At 51.1% G+C, this 22,933-nt stretch overlaps 1 protein-coding gene and 1 pseudogene across 1 annotated transcript in view; one reads left to right on the top strand and one right to left on the bottom strand.

Moving 5' to 3' along the window:
* Positions 1-22,349, top strand: part of LOC111151513 (ring finger and FYVE like domain containing E3 ubiquitin protein ligase) — a 47,005-nt gene extending 24,656 nt beyond the window's left edge. The window contains exons 2-7 of the mRNA XM_022509550.1: positions 4,267-4,454; positions 11,695-12,105; positions 15,013-15,096; positions 16,065-16,275; positions 17,498-17,521; positions 19,727-22,349. Of these exons, the coding sequence (XP_022365258.1) occupies positions 4,275-4,454; positions 11,695-12,105; positions 15,013-15,096; positions 16,065-16,275; positions 17,498-17,521; positions 19,727-19,908 (1,092 nt within the window). The 5' untranslated portion in view covers positions 4,267-4,274 and the 3' untranslated portion in view covers positions 19,909-22,349. The remainder of the gene's footprint in view (positions 1-4,266; positions 4,455-11,694; positions 12,106-15,012; positions 15,097-16,064; positions 16,276-17,497; positions 17,522-19,726) is intronic.
* Positions 9,267-9,469, bottom strand: LOC111151411 (annotated as a pseudogene).
* Positions 22,350-22,933: the final 584 nt, after the last annotated feature.

Genomic DNA, 22,933 nt, shown 5'->3' with positions numbered 1-22,933 from the left:
GCAGCGCTTCATTGGCCAGGAGGCCCCTGGGGGCCAGGACCTGGTGGGCATCCCAGTGCCAGCCCTGCGCGCTTGGGAGAGCGTGGGAATCTAAACCACATACAGCGGGCCGGCTGCCGGTTTTTTCCTGTCGATCAGGCCTTAACAAGCAGGCCTAGCGCTCCTGTGGCAAAGGCCTCAGCTCTCAGAAAGTGCCACATGCAGATTCCTTGTGCAGAGGGAAAGTGTGTTTCCTTCTTGTGGTTCACTGCATCCCACCCCTTGCCTTTTTACTTCATTCGTTCACCTTTGTCTGTGGATGCTGTAAGCTTATCTTGGGTGACCTCTGTCTGCCCTCTGGGCCAATCTCTGGTGAAAGAGGTGACCTTTCTTCTGCCTTCAAACCCAGTCGGCAGGTCACCTTTCCTTCCTCCTTCCCTCCCTCCCTCCCTCCCTCTCTTCCTTCCTTCCTTCCTAGATTTTATTCATTTATTTGTCAGAGAGAGAGAGCACAGGCAGGGGGAGCGGCAGAGGGGGAAGCAGACTCCCCACTGAGCAAGGAGCCCAAGGTGGGGCACCATCTCAGGACCCCGGGATGGTGACGTGAGCAGAGGGCAGACGCTTAACTGTCTGAGCCACCCAGGTGTCCCAGCAGGTCACCTTTCTTTCTGCTCCTGGCCCTTACTCCTACCATTTGTTGCCAGCGTCCCTTCCTCTGCAAGCTCTTCATGTTTGGGGGTCTCCTCTGCACTCCATGCCTGCATCTGCATCTCTCTATCTTAGTGACCGGAATCCTCTTCAGCTCCGCCCTTGTGTCTTCCTAGAAGTTTCTTCAGAGAATAGTTTATCTTAGTGTCTGTGCACATCCTTACTTCTCTGTCACTTTCCGACCTACGGCTGTCAGTCAGCTTCTGTCTTCCTTACCTGCTCAGGTGAAGAACATGCTCACATTTTCTAAAACTAGGTCCATTAGGGATTTTGTATTCCTGTATTCTTCTCTCTGGTCATTTGACAGCATCGATCATTTCTTCTTGAAACTCAAAACCCTCTTCCAGGTTGCCCACCTCTGAGCAGCCTTCCTGCCGCTGTTATGCTGGTTTCCCTTGGTAGCCCTTTAGGTCGGGTTCCCCCAGGGGTTCTCCCAGGCCATCCTCTGAGACCGCCATCCATCTTCTTCCCCATTCTGGCTTTTCGTGCTGCCGGTGGTCTGAGGATTCCCAGACTTTCTCCTCAACCAGGACTGTCCCTTTGGTGTGGTGTGTATCCACCAGCAAGTCCCCGGGGTACAAAATGCAACCCATCATTGTAATTGCCCCCTTCCTTCACACACAGACACATGCCTCGTCCTGAGGGCTTTGTCCCTTACTCCAGCTAACAATTCCACTCTGTGTCCTGTTGCATAATTCAGAGACCCTGGGATTCATCCAAGACTTTTCTCTCCCCCTTCCTCCACCACTTCAAACCACTGACACATCCCATGAGTTCTGTCAGAGATATGTCTGTCCCTTTCTCCTCCTGTCTTGCCTCTGCTACACCAGCTGCCTGCTCCCAGCCTGCTTACTGTCAGAGTGCCCACTATAAAATGCAAATAAGATCACAAAACTTGATTACTTGAACCCCTCATTGTGTCCCATTGCCCATAGGATAAAGTCCAGTTTCCTTCCCCGTGGTTTTTTGTGGCTGCTTGTCTACCTGCCCTACCCTCATCCACCCCACTCCCAACATTCTGTAGTTTCCTTAATGCCATGTTGCCTGCTATTTGCTTTTTCTTGAAAATCCCTTTTACTCTGGGCTTCCTGATGAATCCCCAGCTGCTCCAACAGCAGGCTACGTGTGGCACGGCATTTGAGAAGTCTTCTCTGGTCACCCCTCCTCTCCGGAAGAGCCGCTTGTGTCTCTGTCTTCCAGCTCCCGGTACGTCGCATGAACCTCTGTTAAGGCACCGATCACCCTGAAATTTCTGGTTTGGGTTTTACATTTCTTGTTCCTCTCCTCAACCATGAACTCCTCAAGGTCAGGGTCTCGGCCTTACTCACCTACCACTGGAAATAGCAAGGCATTGGCTTCACTAAAGGCTGCATGCCTGGGCGAGTGAAGATCCTGACAGAGGCTGGCAAGTCACTGCCACCTTGTCCCAAGGCCACTCTGCTTCTTGCCTTGCTCCCAGCTCCTTCAGGTACTTGACCCATTCTGCTGATTCTGTCACAGGTCTCCCTGTCCCTTTTTGAATGAGTCAAATGGTAATTGTGGGGAAACCTCTAGGTTTCCTTTTTATCTGCGCCTTGCCAGAGAAACTGAAGTTGAAACATCGTTATAATGCTCAGAGCTTGACTGATCCTTGTTTAGTGCTTCATAGGCTTGAGACTGTCCCCTGAGAAAAGGAAGCCCAGAAAGGTAGAACTTGTTGTAAGGTGGGTATAGTCAAGTAGGGCTTGGGCCTGGGTCTTCTGAGTCTAGATCCTGTAATCCCTTGTGTTACTATACATGGTCTCAGATGCTTTTGTCACAGGTGATTTCAAGAACTGCAAAATCCCTCTTTCCGAGGGGGGCCACACTGCTGTCACCCTTATCTTGCTAACAGAGAGCTCATCTGGTTAACTGCTCTTTCCTTTGCTATTCCATGTGAACTATTCATTGCAATTGTCTTCCGGGAAGTTAGAGGCTTTAGACAACTAAGAGTGAGTCAGAGATAAATGTTGTTGATGTGTAGGAAATGGACTGAACACAGTTATTTAAAATTCAAATACTGTGTGATTCATTCAGTAGTCTTTGTGGAGCCACCTGTCTGCTGGGCACTGACTGTCATGGTCCGCGTTCACACAGGGGCCACAGGCAAGCGGGGGAGACAGGTGTGGGTCGCACATGCTTACAAAAGTGAACGAATTCTAGACCAGGAGTGTGGAGAAGTGCTGCAAGCTAAAAAGGCCCGAGAGTAGTCAAGAGACCTAAGGTTATAGCTGTGGGAGCCAGGCGGTTAGTTCCCACTGCTGGGTTTCAGGCTTCCTCTGTGAGATGGCTAAGGTTGAACCGGCCGGCTTCTTGTTGTCAGTGCTTTCTAGCTTAGCACATCTCTGAACTGCAATTTAACAAAGGCGCTTTCCATGAGTCAGGAGGCAGAGCAGAAGGTACCGTTCTTTTGTGTGAACTGATGATTGAGCAGTAACACTCACAAATGTGTCATTTATTATCTCTGTAAGCAGAGAGGTCAGGCTCAGAATGTACGTATTGACTGCCTTAGTCTACTGAGAAAAGCACACTCGTATCACAGCAGTGCTTGGCGTTGCCGTGGACCCTTTGCAACTGTAGATTATTCTGCCGTTCGAGGGATTGGATTTTCTTCTGTGATCTTAAAAAATCACCTGCCCCTTTGTCCCCAGTACCCATATTTGATATGTAAAACGGGAATCAGATTCCAAAACTTCTTAATAAAGCCACAGAGGCCCCTGTTGCGCGAGGCCACAGATATTGCCGGAGTGTCTTCTGTGTGCACGATGCTGCTCGGTGGCAGCAGACAGAGGATAAGGAGTCACCCCTGCCCTCACAGAATGTGTGGTGTAGCAGCCGCAGACAGAGCGAGAGACAGAGGGTAAGAGCATCTGTGCAATGAATGTAGGTAGGGCTGGAAGTACAGGTAAGAGTAGTTTGTGCTGCTGCCCGGAGGAGAGGAAATCAAGGGGAGCAGCATGGTCTAAGAAAAGAACGTTCGGTTTAGGGTCAGAAGACCTGGGTCTTCAGAATCTCAGTTCTCTGTATATTAGCTGTGTGGCCCTGACTTCTCTGAGCCTGGGTGGCCTCATCTATGTGAAGGAAATCGTAATACCCCCGTCACGGTCGGTGTGAATACAGCCTCACACGCGGTTGCGCACGTGCACTCAGTTGATGAAGTTCCATCTCGCCGAACTCTAGGAGTAGGTCCTTGGGCCTGAGTAAAGTGGGTTTCAGGCCACTTTTAATTGCTAAGGCAAGTTTTTATTTGAAGTTAGATCTCCGATTAAACCAAAACAGGGATCAGCTGCCTTTTAGAGGTAGTGCGCCAACTTGGCAGCCCGTGTGTTGTCCTGGTGGAGCAGGTGTCTGTGCTCTCCTCCCAGGAATGGTGGCAATTGTGGTGAAGCTGGAGGTGGCAAGAAATCTGTGGCCCCTGAAAACATGTCCTCACCCCGACTCCCGACTTGGGCGGCAGGTGTGGATTGAGTATCCCAGCTCCCGTGTGCCCTCTGGAAGTGGGAGAGTGGAGCGAAGGTGTATCTTAACCCTGACTTTTCTCCCCTTCCTCCCTCGCACCAGATTTTATCATGTGGGCAACCTGCTGCAACTGGTTCTGCTTGGATGGACAGCCTGAGGAGGCCCCACCGGCGCAGGGAGCCAGGACGCAGGCCTACTCCAACCCTGGGTACAGCTCCTTCCCTTCCCCAACGGGCTCGGAACCAGGCTGCAAGGCCTGTGGGGCCCACTTCGCAAACATGGCCAGGAAGGTGAGTGTTGACTTCTTGGCCTTCTTGGCAAGCTTGCTTCAACCTAGGCCCTCGGGCAAGCCTACTGACCCCTCTGTAATGCTTGCCACCTTGCCTTGGCCCATGCGGTGCCGGTAGGTAACCCACACCTGATCCTATCACGAAAGTGTTAAAGGAACGCTAGTCAAAAGCAAAGCGTCTTATCATTGATCTAGAGCCAGACAGGCCTGAATTCAGACCTTAGCTCCGCTGCTTACTAGCTGTTACGACCTAACCTTGCTGGAGATTCTTTCTCCCCATCTCTAAAATGGGGGTGCAGCAGTCACGCCCATCTCACAGGCTCATGAGAAGAGCATGAGCTGGGCTACCAGCGCAGCCGGCTCTGGGGTCACTCCCTTCATTGGCTGTCGTCATGAACGCCTCACTGCAGATTAACTTGTTCTGTGCATCCCACGCAGTGCTGGGGACACCTCAGGTACAGCAGGACCCCAGCGGGACAGAGACTGGGGCTCCTTTACTATAGCAATTTCGTGGGAAATGCTTGATAGCTGTGTTTCCAGATTGGCAAGCCGTGGGGGATGTCACTGGCTGGGTAATGGGGTGTGGGTGTGGGCCGTCCCTGCACCAGTGCCCAGAGGCAGCACGTTCTCCAAGGTCAAGCACGACTGGGGCTGAGGGTGAACCCCGATCTGGGAGTTCCCGCATTCTGTATTCTTCTGCAGAACAGAGAGGTCTGCAGTCCTAGATGGGAGGTTAAGATGGCGATGATGGGAAATGTGAGAAGAAAGACTACTTTTTAAGCCATGTGCTATATGCCAGGGACTGTTGTGTGCAATTTAGATCTTTTGGTTTCACTTAAGCCTCACAATAACTCTATGATAGACGTTTTAGGATCCCTGAATCCCCACTGTACATATGAGACACTGAGGTTTCAAGTGTAGCAGTTAAGAAGGAAACTGTCTTTGTCAAGTTCCTGATAAATGGCACACGAGATCAAAAAACAACTCCTTTTCTGGCTACGTAGGTAGTCGCCCAGGATCCCATGGCTGTTAAATGACACAGCTAGGACTCAAACTCAGCTCTCTGAACTCTCCAGCTGTCTCGCAGAAGACATTCAGCACGTCTGAATTCCTGCAGCACTCACCACCCCCCTTTTGTACCCACAAGGTGGAGGAGGATGGGCATTTTGCCCGTGCCTCTCTGTAGTGCAGTGAGGGTGGGCACGTAGCTGGGCTTTGTCGCTATGCGCTTGGCTGCCCTGGTCACCATGAGGACACAACCAGAGAGGCCACTGCGGGCAGCAGGGGGCTGTGGTTCGGCCGGCTGCCGTGCCACTCCCATTACACTGAGACTGGAAGGTTGAGTCCATAGATGGAGGCCAAAGCAGGGACTAGTGGGAGCTCGGTACCTCATGGCCTCAGTCTTCTCAGGGATGAAGATGGGGGGATGGCTTTGAGATCCGAGAGGAGATGGGAGAGGCCCAGGGGCTATTTATCACGTGCCTAGCACAGAGCTTGGCGTTTCAGATGTCTCCTCCCTTTGAACCTTTAGTGAAATATATACTATTATTTTTTCCTGTTTTATAGATGAAGAAATCGTTCTCTTATTTAAGATAGTCATTTCAAGGACTCCTCAGGTGCATCTGGATTCTGTCGGGTAGTCAAAGATCTTGCTGTTTTCATTGTTTTACACTGAGAAATGCTAGGAACAACTGCTGGAAGAAGTGGCAAACTAACTGGCATGAAAGGAATAGGAAAGGCCTTTGTTTAAATGAGGCAGCATGAATTTGCTGTAGGTTTGAACCTTTTTTTAAAAATACCATTTATACTCTTTGGAGTGGGGAACAGAGAAGGAGCGAAGAGGACAGTGAGGCCAGCATGTTGAGCATGTTGAAAAGCATGTTGGGGCACCTGGGTGGCTCAGTCGGTTCAGTGTCTGCCTTCGGTTCAGTGTATGTCTTCGGCTCAGGTCATGAATTCAGGGTCCTGGGATCGAGCCCCACATTCAGCTCTCCGCTCAGTGGGGAGCCTGCTTCCCCCTTTCTCTGCCTGCTGCTCCCCCTGCTTGTGCCTCTCTATCACAAGGAAGGAAGGAAGGAAAGAAAGAGAAAGAAAGAAAGAAAATAAAAGAAAGAAAGAAAAATATGTTGAGAGAACCAAGGGAGTTCTTGACATTTCTCAGCCAAGAGAGAGAATGAATGAGCAAGGAAACTGCCCCCAGAGAAGAGAGTGGGGGGTGGGTAAACGTGGGGAGATGCTCTGTTGTTCTGTAGAGTGCCTATTACCACCTGACATAAATGTTTGCAGACTGCCTATCTTTTTAGATGGTACAGAGAACAGGGGTTTTGTTGATTCTGTTCACAGTTTTCTCCCCAGTGTCTAGAAGAGCAGTGACTGACACATAGTAGACAATACAGTTTTATAGATAAACGATGGGGCACCTGGGTGGCTCAGTTTAAGTGTCTGACTCTCCATTTTGGCTCCGGTCATGATCTTAGGGTATTGAGATGGACCCGAGGTGGGCTCCATGCTGGGTACAGAGCCTGCTTGAGCTTTTCTCTCCCTCTCCCCCTCCCCCCACTTAAAAGAAATAAAAATAAGTGAAGGAAGGAAGGAATGGGCAGTTGAGTTGAGAACAATTTGCAAAAGAGGAAGTAAGCTGGAGAGTTTCTATTTTCATGACATTGTGGTTGATAATTCCATGCTGAAGATTTCAGTGCGGGCCCGATTCCATAGCACCAGCAATGTGCTCGCAGCTAGACAGTTACACAGCTTTGTGGAGACGGAGCTGGATCGGCCTTTCCCTCCTGGAGCTCCCTGGTTAGGTAAGGAGGCCCACATTTACAAAGATCTAATAGCAGCTACATAAATTAAATGCTGGGGAATCAGACATAGCTGGCCTTAGATAACTCTAGCTGGAAGAAGGAACCTTTATTGATCTGTAAAGCAGTGGCTGAAGTGAAGACACCAGATGTGGGGCAAGTGCAAGGTGTACTTGGGAACTGTGAATTGCCTGTTTGGCCAAGTGCAGGATACCGGGGGGAGTTGGGACGGAACAAGGTGGGATCAGGTGGCGGAGGCCAGGACTGCTGTGGTAAGGAGCCTGTAGTCACCAGACAATGAGGAAGCTTGAGAAAGATTTTGAACAAAGGAACTAAAGAGATCAGGAGAAAGCCTCTGTAGCAAAAAGAGCTTTTGGGATGTGGGAAAAAGAGAAAAGTTCTAATTTGAATGGTAAAAGATGGTTATTGGCATGGTAGTTTCTTGACACGGAAATATGAATTACTTTGTTTATTTCACAATGAATTTTGTGAATATGAAGGATGTTTTTCCCTATGAGAATTTTTCCTTTGTAATTTTATGCTGAAGTCAATCAGCAATTCTTATCTTTGGGGTTTGGCAAATAACAACTGCAGGCTTTTAACATGTGTTTTCTGGAAGTGGTTGAATGGAAATGATTACATGGATCCCACTGTCCTTTCTCCATTGTGGTCAGTATTTTCTGAGTGCTCGTTGAGTACAAAGCACAGATAGCATTAAGGACTGTCTGGAGAGAACAGAAGGAGGAGGTACCTGCTGCCTTCCTAGCATTTTTAGTCTTAGAGGGGAATGACCGACTGGGATTTTTGCCCTAAGCCAAATACCCCATCTGTATTGGTAAGACTCCCCCCACCTCCCCTGCAGTTCAGCAGCCGCCCTGACAGTTTTGGAGGAGGGCGGGGTATCCAGCCTCTTTAGTTGGACCAGTTGGTGGAGGGAGAGGAGGAGGTGGTGCTGGAGAAACATGGGGGCAGTCTTGAAACCCCCCCCCCCCCCCCCGGAAAGAAAGAGGGGGAGGGAGAAGGAGCGGCACTGGCAAAAGCTCAGGAGACAAAGGGGGAAAAGGAATCGAAGGTGATCGTGTTACCTTTTTTGGTGAGTGCTCACCTTATGCTAAGGGTTTAGACACATTGTGTCCCATAATACTTTCAGGGGTCCTGAGAGGTGGGTTGGCCATCCGACGTGACCAGGGAGAAATTGGAGGCCCCGGGAGGTGCTCTGTTTTGCAGGAGTTCCCTTAGCTCAGAAGGGGCTGGCCAGCAACGATTCCTAACTGCCACTCCTCACACTAGCCCTCTCCTCCCTGGGCTGCAGGAAGGCGGGCCTAGAGGGAGGCTGGTGAGGAGCCCCCAGCCGGCCTGCCCTGGGGAATTTGTGTGGGGTGGGGGTAGGAATGAGGGAAGGGCAGGGGAGCAAAGGAGAGCCTGCCCGGGGGCATCCCTGGAGGTGCGGGTGTTTGCTGCTGGAGGGTTGTCTGTCCTCTTGGTGCATTTGCAGGCCTGTCGGCTCTGCCACTTCATCTTTCAGGCCACCAGCTTCCTCAGTCGTGTGCACAGTTTGCTCCAGTTTAGACAGATGCCTTTCCTTCGCTCATTCTGCCCACATGTGTTGACATCTGGCTTCTCCTTTATCCTGTCCTGCCTCCGCACACTGGGATTTCAGCCTGGAGCGCAGTCCTAGTCCTTGAGTGCGTGGTGCAGATGCCGGCTGACTCCAGAGGCCCCGGTGAGCTGGGGTGAGCTGGAGATGCTGAGAAGCTGGGTTGCCACCTCTCCGTTCTGGTCCTGCCTCCAGTGAGCTGTCCATGTTTGAAGGAAGACTAGAGAGTTGTTCAGATCTGGCTGATTGAGCAACGCAGCCTTTTTTTTTTTTTTGACTATTATAAAAGTTTATTTAACAAAAAAAATTCAATATGAGAATGCACACGACCTGAATTTTATATTGTAGGGAGACAGGTACTATGGAGAGGGGACATGTGGAAGCAGTTGATTCTTCTGATGAACACAGCCGTTGTTTATGCTCGTTCCACGGCTTCTAACGTGATCATACTATTTCCTCATACTACCACCATCCCAATATTGTTGCCATCTCCACACATTCGTCTATCACAAGATTCATAAACGGATCGAAGCCCCACAATATTCCTTGGACATGTCTGCCACCATTTAATTTCAATGATAATTTCTTGCCCATAAATATTTTCAACTCGGGAGGGTGAGCTTTTTGCTCATAGTGTCTACCATGAGGCTCAAAGATGCCTCCAAACAGAATTTGTGGCATCCCTCACCAACTCAGGGCTTTCTCATTGTGTCAGGCTAGGTATTGTCAGACTGCATGGACTTAAGTCCTTTTCCAGGACAGGCCCTACAGCATCTGAGACTGAAGGCTCTTCAGTGCACTCTGTCATCCTGAACGCATTTCCTTTCCCAATAGAAAAGCTTTAGATAGAAATGAACCCCCAAGACCTCAAAACGTCCATTTTCCACCTGAGTGGTCCCAGGTCCCAGAGCCGCTACGATGCTCATGCCCCATGCGTCCTTTTAAGTCGGCCCCTGAACATTTTATGGTATGGTTGTAACTGCAGAGAGTGAGGGAGCTTGATACATGTCCTCTCGAAATGCTGTTAAGTAAGTATTTGTAGTCAGACCTGGGTGGTGAACCTTCTGCCGTTTCCCTCTGATGTGCAGGAAGCTTGCGCAGAGCCAGGCACCGCTGCCTCAGCTGTGCGGACTTCTCCAGCCCCACACTCGAGTCTGATCACAACACTGAGAACCTCAGTCTCCCCGGCATTCTTGTTAGTTTGCATTCAGCTTTCTTTAGTTAGAAGAGACGGGGAGAAATAGGTTAACGCTCAAGTCACTGGAGGCTGAAAAGTTCATTTCTTTAAAGGACTAGTGGGTGTGCTCCTGGGACCATCCCAGTGTGCCCAGGAATCACTTCTGCTGTGCGAGTGCGGCCTGCTCTTCGCCAGAGCAGAGCTCAGTCCCATGTCACTGTGCTGGCTCAGCCCGGGGCGCGAGACGCTGAGGATTTGCTTCCTGTGAGTTGAGCGATCTTTCGTGTGATGTGGTGTCTGCTCTTGTGGTACAGCCTGCCTCCTGCGTGCTCTTGTTGTGTGGCTAAGACACTGCTTGCACAAACGAGAGCTCCCTCGTCGTGTCCAGAGGCTCCCCTCTTTTCTCCCAGTCCCCCCGCCTTAGCTGTCTGAGTATTTGTCTTGGATATGCTCTCATGTACCACTGGATTCCCAGCACTCCCAGTGGGCCTTCCTGGGGTGGGGAGCCTGGGCGCTGCCTCTGTGGATGGGACTCCGGGTGGGGACCTTGGGCTGGGTCCTGCTGTCCGTCGGCTTGGACGGGGCTGAGTCAGGCAGAATGGCCTGGTGGAAAGGGCCTGACTGCAGGCATTCCACAGGGACAGGCTTTGAGTGTGAACCCCAGCTCTGCTGTTTCCTGCCCGCCCTTGAGTGCGATGCTTCATCTCTCTAGGCTGCGTTTGCTGTGTCTGTGCAACAGGGAGGCACATTACTAATTATTAGTGATGGTGTACATTAATACATGATACAGTGATAGAGTAATACTTTGGGGTTGCTTTGAAAGTTAAATGACAAGCTCTAGCAAAGAGTGGCCTCTCAATAAATTTAATCAACAATATTAATAATCACCACTGTACTTACGCATTTGCTTTCTTTTCTCAGCAATAAAGTAGAAAGAATCATAGTTCAGGATTTGAATACTGGCTCTCCAAATCCCTAGCAATAATAATGAAAAGAGTTAATACTTTACTGAAGAAATCATGTGTCACATATGCTAAATGCATGGCCTCTTAACTGTATGGCATTCCTGAAGCAGGTACTGCCATCACCCCCATCTTACAGATAAGGAAACCGAGGGCCAGAGAGGCTAAGTTACACACCTAAGGTGACACCGTAAAAAAAAGGAAGGAGGGGCGCCTGGGTGGCTCAGTGGGTTAAAGTGTCTGCCTTTGGCTCAAGTCATGATCTCAGGGTCCTGGGATCGAACCCTGTATCGGGCTCTCTGCTCAGCGGGGAGCCTGCTCCCCCCCTTTCTCTGCCTGCCTCTCTACCTACTTGTGATCTCTCTCTGTCAAATAAATAAAAAAATCTAAAAAAAAAAAAAAATTACGTTAAAAAAAAAGGAGGGAGACTAAGTGAAAATATGGGCTTTTTAGATTCTAAAGCTGGTAGTCATAATTAATAGCTTCTGTTACTCGGCAAGGAAAGAATAAGCGTCAGTGGAACACTGAATGTAGTGGTGCTGAACCTGAAGTCGAGGCAGGCTGCACCCGGACATACAGGAGGTAGCTTCGTATGGGCAGGAGTGATCGGGGGAGTCTTGCCAGGCACAGCAGCCCTGAGCCCCCCTCCTGCTCTGACTTGTTCTCAGTCTGACATGGTTTCCTCTGCCTCTTGGTCCAAGCAGCAGACCTGCCTCGACTGCAAGAAAAATTTCTGCATGACCTGTTCGAGCCAAGTGGGGAACGGGCCCCGCCTCTGCCTCCTCTGCCAGCGAGTCCGAGCCACTGCCTTTCAGCGGGAGGAGCTCATGAAGATGAAGGTGAAGGACCTGAGGGACTATCTCAGCCTCCATGACGTCTCCACCGAAATGTGCCGGGAGAAAGAGGAGCTGGTGCTCCTGGTGCTTGGCCAGCAGCCTGTAATCTCTCAGGAGGGCAGGACTCGCGCCCCCACCCTGTCCCCGGACTTCCCCGAGCACCAGGCCTTCCGGACGCAGCCTCAGGCCAGCACAGTACCTCCTACCTCGACGAGACTCCCCTCTTCGCCCACACAAGCCACCTCTGTGTCCCCCGCCCAGGCTCAGGAAAGCCAGCAGGTACGCCCGGGTTGCAGGGCCTGCCCGTCCCCGCCGCTGTGCTGGCTCAGTTGGCTCCCCTGCCTGCATTTGGAGGGTGGGGGAAGCGTCTCGATTATGTGAGGCCCTTCTGCCTCCTGATGCAGGAATGTCTTCTGGGCCTGTTTGGGTTTTTTTCCAGAGATGATCATGCACGGTACCAGGTATTTTTGTGGTTTCTGTATGTTTTTGATACGAACCTATCCCAGCTAGTCATTTTTTTAAACTCAGCATTCCAGTAATATTTTGAGAAAACGCACGTCAACTCTCCAGATTTGTTCTGTTCAGGCTGGCCTCCTGCTTACCTTTGCTGTGGTCCTCTGTAATGGACACAGGGCACAGAGGGAGGGAAGGGAGAGCAGGGGGCACGGCTTCTGTGGCCAGTCGCCGCTTGGGTCAGGTCATGGTTGGCATGACGTTGAACGGTAATTACCTGGTCATCGTCCCAGGGGCCTCAGGAATGGTCAGCAAAGAGCAGCCCATTCGCCGAACTGCGAGCCCGGCATGGGGTGTGTGGAATGGTGGGCGCCATCAGAAGGGCCCTGTGAGAGGGGCGCTAGACGTGCAGACCAGCTTTCGGGTTTGAGAGAGACCGAGAGACATACGCAGTGTGTGAGGACTGATGGCGTCCTGCAGACAGACTTCAGTGCCTCAGTGACCCTCCAGCGTATACGGCTTGGGCTGTGGCCGGGGCATTCGGACCTTGGGGATCTGGTTTCCACATCCAGTCTGTTGCTGTTTGGTGGCCTTGGGGCCAACTCTGAGCCTTCAGCACTGAAACAGGGTCAGTAGCCCCAGGGCACTTTGGCTCCTGCCAGGCCCTCAGGAGGGCAGGCCTGTGGGGCAGCAGGTCTGAAAAGCTGTGAGCTCCTTCCAGCTGGCACTGCCCTACCTAGTGTTGTCCGCTCCCCTGCGCACCATGGCTGGCTGCTGCCTCGGGCTTATGACCCCTCCCTTGTCAGGACTGGGCCCCTGATTCAGCTCTGGTGGGCGCGGAGGCATAAAAGGCCAGGGCGATGCGTCCTTCACCTGTGGGGACTTGTCAGCTCCCTGGGCACCTGTGTTGTGCTCTCTCCCAGCCCCAGGTGAACTCTTCCTGACGCTTGGCTCTGTCTGCCTCCTGTGCAGGGTCCCCACCTCAGCGCGGTGGAGCGCTCCTCTGCTTTTGGGGAGCCCAAGGAGTAACTTGAGGAAATTGTTTTTCCCTAAAGAACCTTCCGGTGGATTTTTCAATGAAAGCAGTGGGTTTGAAACTTCCTGTTGCTCACCAGAAATTCCAGACTGCCCCCACAGGTCCCATGCGTGCGCCAGATCTCATCGGGTCCTTCCATGGTACTTTCAGAGGGCCTTGGTGTCCGCTCGCATCCATGCTGGTGAGATCTGCATTTGTCAAGCCAGGAGAACAGGCGTGGGGAGGTCAAGTGGCTTGCGCAGGCTACCTGCACCTAGGATGCACATCTGCCCGGGTCGCCTGCTCCCCGATTTCTTTCCCTGACCCCTGGTGTCCTGGCAGTGGTTGCTAGGGAAGGAGGTGGGTGGAATAAGCAAAATTTTGGGCAGATAAAATTTGAGGGATTTTAATTTAGCCAGTGGGCGAACTGAAGAGACAAGAGCATGCTTTGTAGTGGGAGATCCGATTTCCCCTTCCTGGGAAGAAAAGGACTTAAAGAAGCCATCTACTTAGGAACAGGTTAGACTCGCAGAGACTTTGTACTCAGGGCGACACCTGGGGGACTGGTGGGTGCCTCATCTCGATAAAGCTAAGGGGAAACTAGAGGTGTTGACGAAGACACTTTTGGATGCGTCCCCATACATGCACGCTCTGTGTGCTCTTCTCACCACTTGGCATTGTGGATGATGGTGGGGATTTCTGCTTCCATTTCCTTTGTAATTATTTGCCTCTTCTTGACCGGCTCTGTGTTAGGCATCCTAATATGGGCTGAGTGATTGGGGCCACAGATGACTGGTTTCCTGGACTGTTCCCTTATTGGTGTTCCGAGAGTCTAGAGAAAAGGCCTGTGAGCTCAGACACGTCTTTGCTGCAGGCTCACACCAGGCCCTTTACCTGGAGGGTAAAGAAGAGATGAAAGGGTCTAGTGAAGGGGTTTGTGGCTTAAATGGTAATGGGATGAGGAGGCTCACAGTTTGAATTACTATTTGGCAAAACCTTTTGAGAAGGTAAAATTCTAAACTCCTTAAGTGTAAGACGTCTATGTCTTTATAGTTTTAGGCTAATAGATTCTTATGTGCATTAAAATTTTTTTTTTTTATCAGGTTTCAAGATAGTTCTTAGTAACAGTGTGCACTGCTGATTGGAGCCATTTCTAGAATGTGAGAGCAGTGACTGGATGCAGGAGAGGGAGCAGAGTGGCGAGGGTCTGAGAACTGTCTCAGGGAAGCCAGGGAGATGTAGCGTGGAGTCAGGAAGACACGGTGTGGACACTCTAAGAAAATAGTGGACATTACTGATAGGGGCAGAGCCCAGGACGGTGAGTGGGAGTTACAGGGAGGGCGGTCTGGGCTCAATGTCCAGGAGAAACCGGATGGCAGTTCGAGAGCAGTCCCGCAGTGGCATGCATATGTGCTCTTCCTCTCGCTCCCGACTGTTCGAGCTGAGACCACATGGACTGTGACTGGCTGCTCATGCCATTCTGGTGGGGAGCACAGTTAGTGACCTTCTTGTTTTAGAATTGAAATCTATTTGTGTTGTGTCTCTGCCCAACAAAGTCAGTATTAAGGAGCAGGCTTCTGTAATGCTGTTGTTCGAGATACCAGATTCCTGGGGAGATGGGAACATGTTTGGATGTGGAATGAGCTGGGCAGAGGCCCACACTGTGTGAATCTCTGGGGCATCTCTGTGCATGTGATGGCACCTTTCTCTTCCCACAGGCCAATGGCCATGTGTCTCAGGACCAAGAGGAACCTGTCTACCTGGAGAGCACAGCCAGAGCACCTGCTGAGGAGGAGACCCAGGTGGGGCCTCTGCTCCGGTCTGCGCCTTTGCGTTTGCTCTTTCTCTGCTGGTATTAGGCTGTGAATAGGCCCCTTGCAGCAGACTCAGAGGTGGCGAAGAATCAGTGTGGTGACAGTCCTACATTCGGTTCTGCTTTCAGGGGTGGGGCTTAGTGTTAGCTTTCCACATTAGCCTCTGAAGCTGTCAGTCATTAGGGCAGAGTGGTGAGCTCCCAGTGGAGACCAGGGAGCCTCATGGCCCCTTAGTTTCTAGGGTCTTGACTTGCTGTAAGCTGCCACAGGGCAAGCTCCTGGTGCTGCTGTGCAAATCTTGTCCTGCTGCTAGCACACACTAGCCATCGTCAGGGGAAAGAGGTCAGAGAATCAGGAGGAAGGCTGAGTGGGAGTTGGGCCTCAGCTGTGGTAGGGCAGTCAGATGCCGCTGCCAGCGGGCGGCGAAGCCATGGTCGAGGGTGCGTACAAAGGAGTGCTCACCAGGGAAGTCTTCATCTCCCACAGGGAAGCAGAAGTCTGTCCAGGGAGGAGAGGGGAGGCCAGCACTGTGCTCGCTGGCTTCTTGCACTGCTACGTTCAGTCCTTACAGGACCTAGTGCAGCAGGACTGCCAGGTCTCCTGTATGGACGCGCGGATAGGCTGAGGGAGGTGAGCAACTCGCTCCGTAGTGTTTAGCATCAGTCTGAGGAGGAGTCAAAATTAGGGCCATGGGACTCACACTGGTGCCTCTTCTACTCGTCACACCGATCGGTTGGTTGGGGGCTGGCTGTGCCCGAGCCCAGGCCCACAGGTCAGGAAGAGACTGTGGTCTCTTCGGCTCTGCAGAGCGCCGCGCCGGGTTTCTTCCTGCCTCCGCTCCTGCTCTTCTTGACGTCAGTCCCCTCGGACACGGCCTGGGGAATGCTCTGGGGTCCTCGGAGAGAGAGCTGGGGAGGGGGAAGCTGAGCCCACCAATCCCACCGTTGCCATTGCAGTCTGTCGACTCAGAGGACAGCTTCGTCCCGGGCCGGAGGGCCTCCCTGTCTGACCTGACCGACCTGGAGGACATCGAAGGTCTGACCGTGCGGCAGCTGAAAGAGATCCTGGCGCGCAACTTCGTCAACTACAAGGGCTGCTGCGAGAAGTGGGAGCTGATGGAGCGGGTGACGCGGCTGTACAAGGACCAGAAGGGGCTCCAGCACCTGGGTGAGGCGCTGCCAGGCGGCACGGCAGCATCGCCCTGACTAGGTTTCTGTGCTTTTGGCCGAGCAGTCACCTTCCACCCTGGCACCGGCTAATAGCTGCCATCTGAAGTTGAGTGCTGGGGCCGGTCTAAGCCCCGTAAACATTTATCCAGTCCTCAGAACTGCCTGTGAAATAGGCATTATTAGCGGTTTTTTTTTTTTTTGTTTTTTTTTTTAAAGATTTGAGGGAGAGAGAGAATACGAGCATGAGTAGGGGGAGGGGCAGAGGGAAAGGATCTTGAGCAGACTCCTTGCTGAATGTGGAGCCCAACACGGGGCTCATGACCTGAGCTGAAACCAAGAGCGGACGCTTAACTGACTGAGCCACCCTGGCGCCCCTAGCATTACCCTTTTATTGTAGAGCCCGGGTTTGCACTGAAGAGTTCCTGGACTGAATCCGTAGCCTTTCCCACCTCGTGCCACCCCGCCATAACCGCTAGCACTACAGCAATGCTGTTCTCAACAGCTGGGAGACGAGGAAGTGAACCCATGGTACGAGGGAAATACAGATATGCTGCCTGAGCCTGGGCTTTCCCTATGGTCGTTTCCCAAAGCATTCGACACGGTGTCATTTTCCGGCGATGCCCAGTAAGATGTCTGGGTTTGTGGTTAAATAAGTTTGGGGGGAAAAACTAGGTCTCTATGGTAGATAGTAAAGGCAGAGAAGTTCTACAGAAGAGGAGTGTGTTTAACTTTAATGGTTGAAGTACGATTTCAGGCTCCTATCCCACTGGTTCGTCAGAGTTGACGATGTCTGACCAGTCATCTAGTCACGGACTCACTTTTCCCTTTGGGGTTGTCCCCAGGATCTCCAGAGTTATGAGGTCCTGGGGTAATAGGACATGGCCCCACCTGGGAACTTCATCCCGACTTCTTGGCTGACTGGAACAGACCGTTCCTTTCTCCTTGCCTTTAATGTGGGCTTCAAGTGACAGAGAAGGGTACCGTGCCCATACGGTACTGCCCACTTGTTAGTGTTGTTCATGTGAAGCAGTGGAGTCCCTTTTTCTAAGAGCAGACCAGACATCAGCACGGGCTGTGCGTGGGCACTCAGCACGCGAGAGGAGGGCAGGCGTCCGGCCGGGCTCTTGGCCAGCCTGGTTCCCAAGCAGGGAAGCAGTCCGACTGCAAAAGTTAGGCTGGTTGGAGACTTTCCTTACCTCTTCTTTCTCTTTCCTTTTCAGTGTGTGGTGCTGAAGACCAAAACGGTACGTAGTTGCTTCTGCTTGGGACCGTGCTTAGGCTCTGAGCTCTTGTGTCTTTCCCTTCTGCCAACCCTGCTTCCTCTTAGAAGTCTAAGAATTCTGAGCATACTGGCATCCGCAGAGAGAACTGGGGGAAATGCATGGGGAAGCAGGGCTTCTCAGCATCTTTAAAAATTCTCATTCTCGCCTTGCTGGGAAGGGTGAAGAGTGGCAGCAGACCCAGGGGCAGATTGATTTGCAGGTCTTTGGGTTGCCAGAGCTCAGGAGCAAGCATTTGTAAAATATTTAACAAAGTGAGTGGTGGTATGTGTGACCTTCAGTTCATTTTTCATACCTCTGCTGCTATGGCGCTCCTTCCCCTATGGTTTTCACTCCATTGTCATCTGAGGAGAGGGTCTCTGAGCCTTGTTTGTACAGGGCTGGGTGGTGGCTAGAGCTGCTCTGGGGACTGAATAGGAAAGGGATCACTTGTGTGCTCTCTGGGCACAAGGCGCATCTACCACCTCAGCTGCTACACACCCACCTGTGTGCTCGAGACCACCACAGGAGCTTCAGGGACCCCAGGACTCACTGCAGGCATCCAGCTGGGTCTAGGCCTCATTTCTTTTTGAAAGCTTCAAGGCTGTATGGTTGTGAGCTCTTCCCCCGAGAAAGAATGTCCTCAGAGTAGTGTTGGGGGCCTGCAAACCATTTTAAAACTTTCAGAAGACTCCAAGTTTGTTATTTGGCAAAATGGCCTTTTGCTCAGAAGGGGGCAGAGTCTTCCAGCTGATAAATCCCGAAGCCTCCCCTAAGTGCAGACTTTCTGAAGAGTCCAGGAAGTAGGAGAAAATGCCGAGCAGCAGAGGACAGAGAATTCCCCTGTGGAGTGGGACAGGTGACTGGTATGAAACCAGTTCCCTACTTACAGCTCCGTGGTTCAGGCTACCATTTAAAGATTTTACTATTTTTAGACGAGAGAGACAGAGCAAGCGAGCAAAGGCGCACATGCATGCACACACAGGGCAGAGGGAGGGGCAGAGGGAGAGGGAGAGAATCTCAAGCTGAGTCTGCACTGAGCATGGAGCCCCACCTGGGGCTTCAGGCTACCATTTAAAACATGCTAGGGATGGCTAGGTTTTTGGACATGAAGGTTCTTCTGTGTTTGCACTAAAGTATCATACTTTAGTGGGCCAGACGCTCTGTACCTCCTTGCTCACATAAGCTAGCTGGAAGTTATTGAGAATTTTGTGCACTGGGCAGTTAATACTAATTTGATAGTCCCTGTCCTCAGGTCACTTGCCTAGGAGGCCTGCCTGGATTCAAATCCTGGCTCTGCTTAGTAGCTGTGTGTCCGTGGGCCAGCCACTTAACTCCTTGGCCTCAGTGGCCTCATCTATAAGGTACCTACTTCATAGTTTTCACAAGGATTCAAAAAGAGTTAAATATGCAAAACTCTTAGGACCCTGCCTGGCACAGACTTGCACAAATGTGAGCTGTTAGGACTCCCTTGAGAGATGTTCATTTATCAGACATTTTGAGAACACGTACCACATGATTGGCATTTTAGAGATTCAAAGAGGAAGATCTGACCTCAGAGCATCTAACAAATGCTAAGTATATAGTTGCAGAAATCAAGCAAATAGGTTGAATTAAGGAGCTCGCAGAGTCGTGGGGGAGCTCAATAGTTAAGACCTTTTAATCCCATGTTGAGAAGCTGGTGTGGGGGGAGCTGGGCTCTTCCGCTGGGCAGCCTCCTCAGAGGAAGCCCTGGGGAAGGCTGGGGGACAGCACACAGAGGGAGCCCCCAGGATCCTTGGCTGTATTCAGTTGGGGATATGTTGACTGAGAAGCCTTGCAATCCTTCAAGAACCATTCACTACAGTTCCGATCGTATCACACTTTTTGGAACCAGTTTTTATCTTTTCAGCATGTTCGGCCTCGGGGGATAATGAGTCCCTAAGTGCCACTTACTCACCATATTACAGCCGCAACTCTTTGAAGCTTTGAGGACTTTGCCTTATTTAGCTGTCCTCTTCTGGGTTGTATTTGATCTCTAAGTACTTTATTATCCACATCTGCAGCCTGGCCAGGAGAGGTGGGGCTGGTTCCTGGAGTTCTAGCTGAGGGCAGTGTGTGGATTTGGGGTGTCCTCAGCATGCCCCTTCTGTCCCCCTGCTGCCCCCTGCACTTACAGTCTCCTCTCCCTGCCGTCCCTCCCCCCACCAGGTGGAGCAGTGCCGCCCAGCGTGGAGGAGAACCTGTGCAGGATCTGCATGGACTCGCCCATTGACTGTGTCTTGCTGGAGTGCGGTCACATGGTCACCTGCACCAAGTGCGGCAAGCGCATGAATGAGTGTCCCATCTGTCGGCAGTATGTGATCCGAGCCGTGCACGTCTTCAGATCCTGAAGGCTGGCGCCGGCTTCTTCAGTGCCTTACAGGGACAGAGCTGGAAGGGTCTGGGCTCCAGAACGACCAGCTTGCGGAGGGGCAGGCTAACAAGAGAATCTGCAAGCAAAGATGCGGTCACCTCTGGGCATGCCTGTCCCACCTCGGCGGCGCACCTCTTGGCTGGCGGAGCCCGAGGCCGGTGGGAACTGGTACAGATCGCGTGGGCAAGTCCCTGTTCCAGTGATCTTGGGGTAATGATGGTAATTGATGAAGAGAGGATTTTCCAGAACTTGGACCAGATTTTCCTCCCTTCCTCTGTAAACCTAACAGTTTCCCCCTTCCCCCTGTACCCTGGCCATCCCTGAGCCACCTGTGTTCCAGCCGTCAGAGGTCCTGGTAGAAATGGTTCTCTTCCTCCCCAGCACATTTGGGTTTATTTCTGGTCTCTGGCTTTCTGTGCTTTAACCAGCTTTGCTAGTCTCTTGCTACATTGCCTAAAATTTGTTTCTTCAGACCAAAAAGATGTTAGCTTACCAGACCAATAGTGATCCTCCTTAGGACTAAATCTGGACCAGTAAACTTTTTCTCTGGTGAGAAATGAAACACAAATGCTATTGGAAAATTGCAAAGTCATTTAGAGTTGCTTCCTGAAGTGCTGGGATTGGAAGCGAGGAGTCTCCTGACTGAACCTTGGGAGGCAGCAAAGCATCTGCAGGGAAGTTTAAGTCTGTGTGTGTGAGATGGCACGGGCATCGAGCTCTGGTGCTCTTAGGGCCTGTGCGCCACCCTTGATTTTAGTTTACGAGAAAAGGGAAAGTTTTGGGTGGAAACTGCTTTTGACTTCTCCAACACAAAGGAATTGCAAACCACTTTCCCCTGGGAATGAAGTCCCTCTCCCACGGAGGTTTTAAACATGGTCTCACTAAGGCATAGAGACTAAGGCAAAGAGCCTTGCTCTTCTCTAGCCACACTTCTCATGAAGTTCCTGGAGACTGAAACTGAACACCTAAGGGGTATTGGAAGATACTGAATGGGACTGGATTCAACCCTGGGGCAGACAGCTGCAAGTCTTGATTCCCTAGGTTAGCGGGGACTCCCCACTCCCATTTCCTTCCTTAGCCTACTGATTTGAGGGGAGGTCTAGAAGAAGCATATTCTTGAGCCCTCTTAGGGTGGGTCTACCACTGGAAGAGCCAAAGGGCTTAAGCTTGCTGGAGCAGCAAGGCCAAGAACATGTGGTATCAGAAGAGCTGTGTGTGCTGCCGTTCCCCGGGGGTGAACTACACAACCCCTAAGCTCCAGAGGGCCTTAGCAGACCACTTGCTACCCTTTCCCCCTGCTGTGCAGTCAAATTCTCACAGACTGGAAGCAGTCAGGACTTTGGAAAACAGTGGGAAACCTCCAGGGGGACCTGCTTATTGGTACAGACATACTTAGGCCTCCCCCCATCAACCACTATTCCCCTTCAGAAGAACGAAATTATTTCATAAAGCAGTTGTCGGTTGCACACTAGGCCACTTACCTTGACATTACACCCAAGTCCTGGATGGTCTGATTCTGGGACAGCCTTTGTAGGAATCGGGGGAATCAAGAGAGAGGTCTGCGATGAGGACCTTTCGCTCTTCTGCTGGACAGTACCTACGACCGTTTACAATGCCTGCAAGCTTAGCAGAGCATTCAGCTGCTTCTCGGTTCCACTGTAACAGGTGTGTGTGTATATATACACATATATATGCAACTTAGTTACGATCTAGCAATAACTTCAGGGCAGAAGCTGGCTCTCTCCCTACTTAAAAACTGCTTTCACTGCTGAGGCCTTACCTCTCCTACCTCCCACATTCCCTCCTAGACAGAAGTTAAAAATAATATCCTGAAGGTTGGTTAGTAACCTCAGTAAGAATTAGAACTGCTATCATTTGCTCATTTTGGAGAAAGAACTTGCCTTTAAGTCTTTTGATCTCAGTGAAGGTTTCCATTCAGGAAAAAAAGATGTCAAACCACCCTGATTTATTGTTCATCATTATTACACCAAATAAAGGCTGGGAATTCCAAGATCCCATTTCAGTTACTATCCAGTCTAGGTAGAAAACTTGATTTTTATCTCCAAGTGCTCTCCCTTGCCCCTCACGGATCCTTGGTCTCAATTATCATGAAACATCTTAATTCTTCCAATTATTCCATAGCTTTGGCTGTGATCGTTTTGAGACTTGTTTTAAGACTTGGAAGAGCTGACTGGTTCTCAGTACCCTGGAATAGCTGGATCCAAGCTCGTACCCAGGAGCTGTGCAGGAGTCTGTGCACAATATATATTGTATAAATTTGTTGAAATCTTTCAGATGTGAATGTGGTATTTCAAGTGGCTTATATTAAGATTCTCTCAGACTTACGTGGGTGTTAAAGCAAACCCAGATGTGTATTTTTTGTTACAGAGCTCTGCTTTATAATTTTATAATAAAATTTCACTGGAGATACCTGTCTGATCTGGTGGGAGGACACCAGAGGTCAAGACTGCGACAGAGCTGAGGGCCCACAGGCTGAGCCCAGGCTCTTCACAGACTGCATTACTTGTGGAGGTGCCTGGGCCAGGTGGCCATGTGGATACTCCTGTTCAACAGATGAGGAAATTAAGTTCAGCAGTGTTTTGACTTGTTCAAGATCTCACAACTAGTATGTGGAAGCTGCCATGGAACAGCCTAGAAGAGGATGGGAGCTGTGTAGCCAAAGGACCAGCTTTAGCACTAAGGAAGAAATACCACGTGAGACCAGACATTGACACTGACCTTGTAGAGATGGGCCTTAGAGATGTGGGTACAAAGGAATCTGAGGAGAGCCAATGTGCTCAGTTAAGTCTTCAGGTAACCCCAGGGATGGAAGCTTCTGGATACAGCTGTACAGTTGGTGTGGCTCAGAGGTTGACCCAGCCCAGCTGTGTGGCACAGGCCTGTGTGGGGAGAGCTAGATTATGTGCAGATCCGCCTTGGGACTTGAGGCGAGGAGAGGAAACAGTCTTGCCTGGAGGCAGTAAGGGCTGAGGCTAAGCTGC

Source organism: Enhydra lutris, unplaced genomic scaffold (assembly GCF_002288905.1).
Source record: "Enhydra lutris kenyoni isolate GAN:26980312 unplaced genomic scaffold, ASM228890v2 scaffoldscaffold26, whole genome shotgun sequence".
NCBI classification, from domain to species: Eukaryota; Metazoa; Chordata; class Mammalia; order Carnivora; family Mustelidae; genus Enhydra; species Enhydra lutris.
Note: the sequence above shows the minus strand (reverse complement) of the source record. Positions and strands in the feature narration are given on the sequence as shown.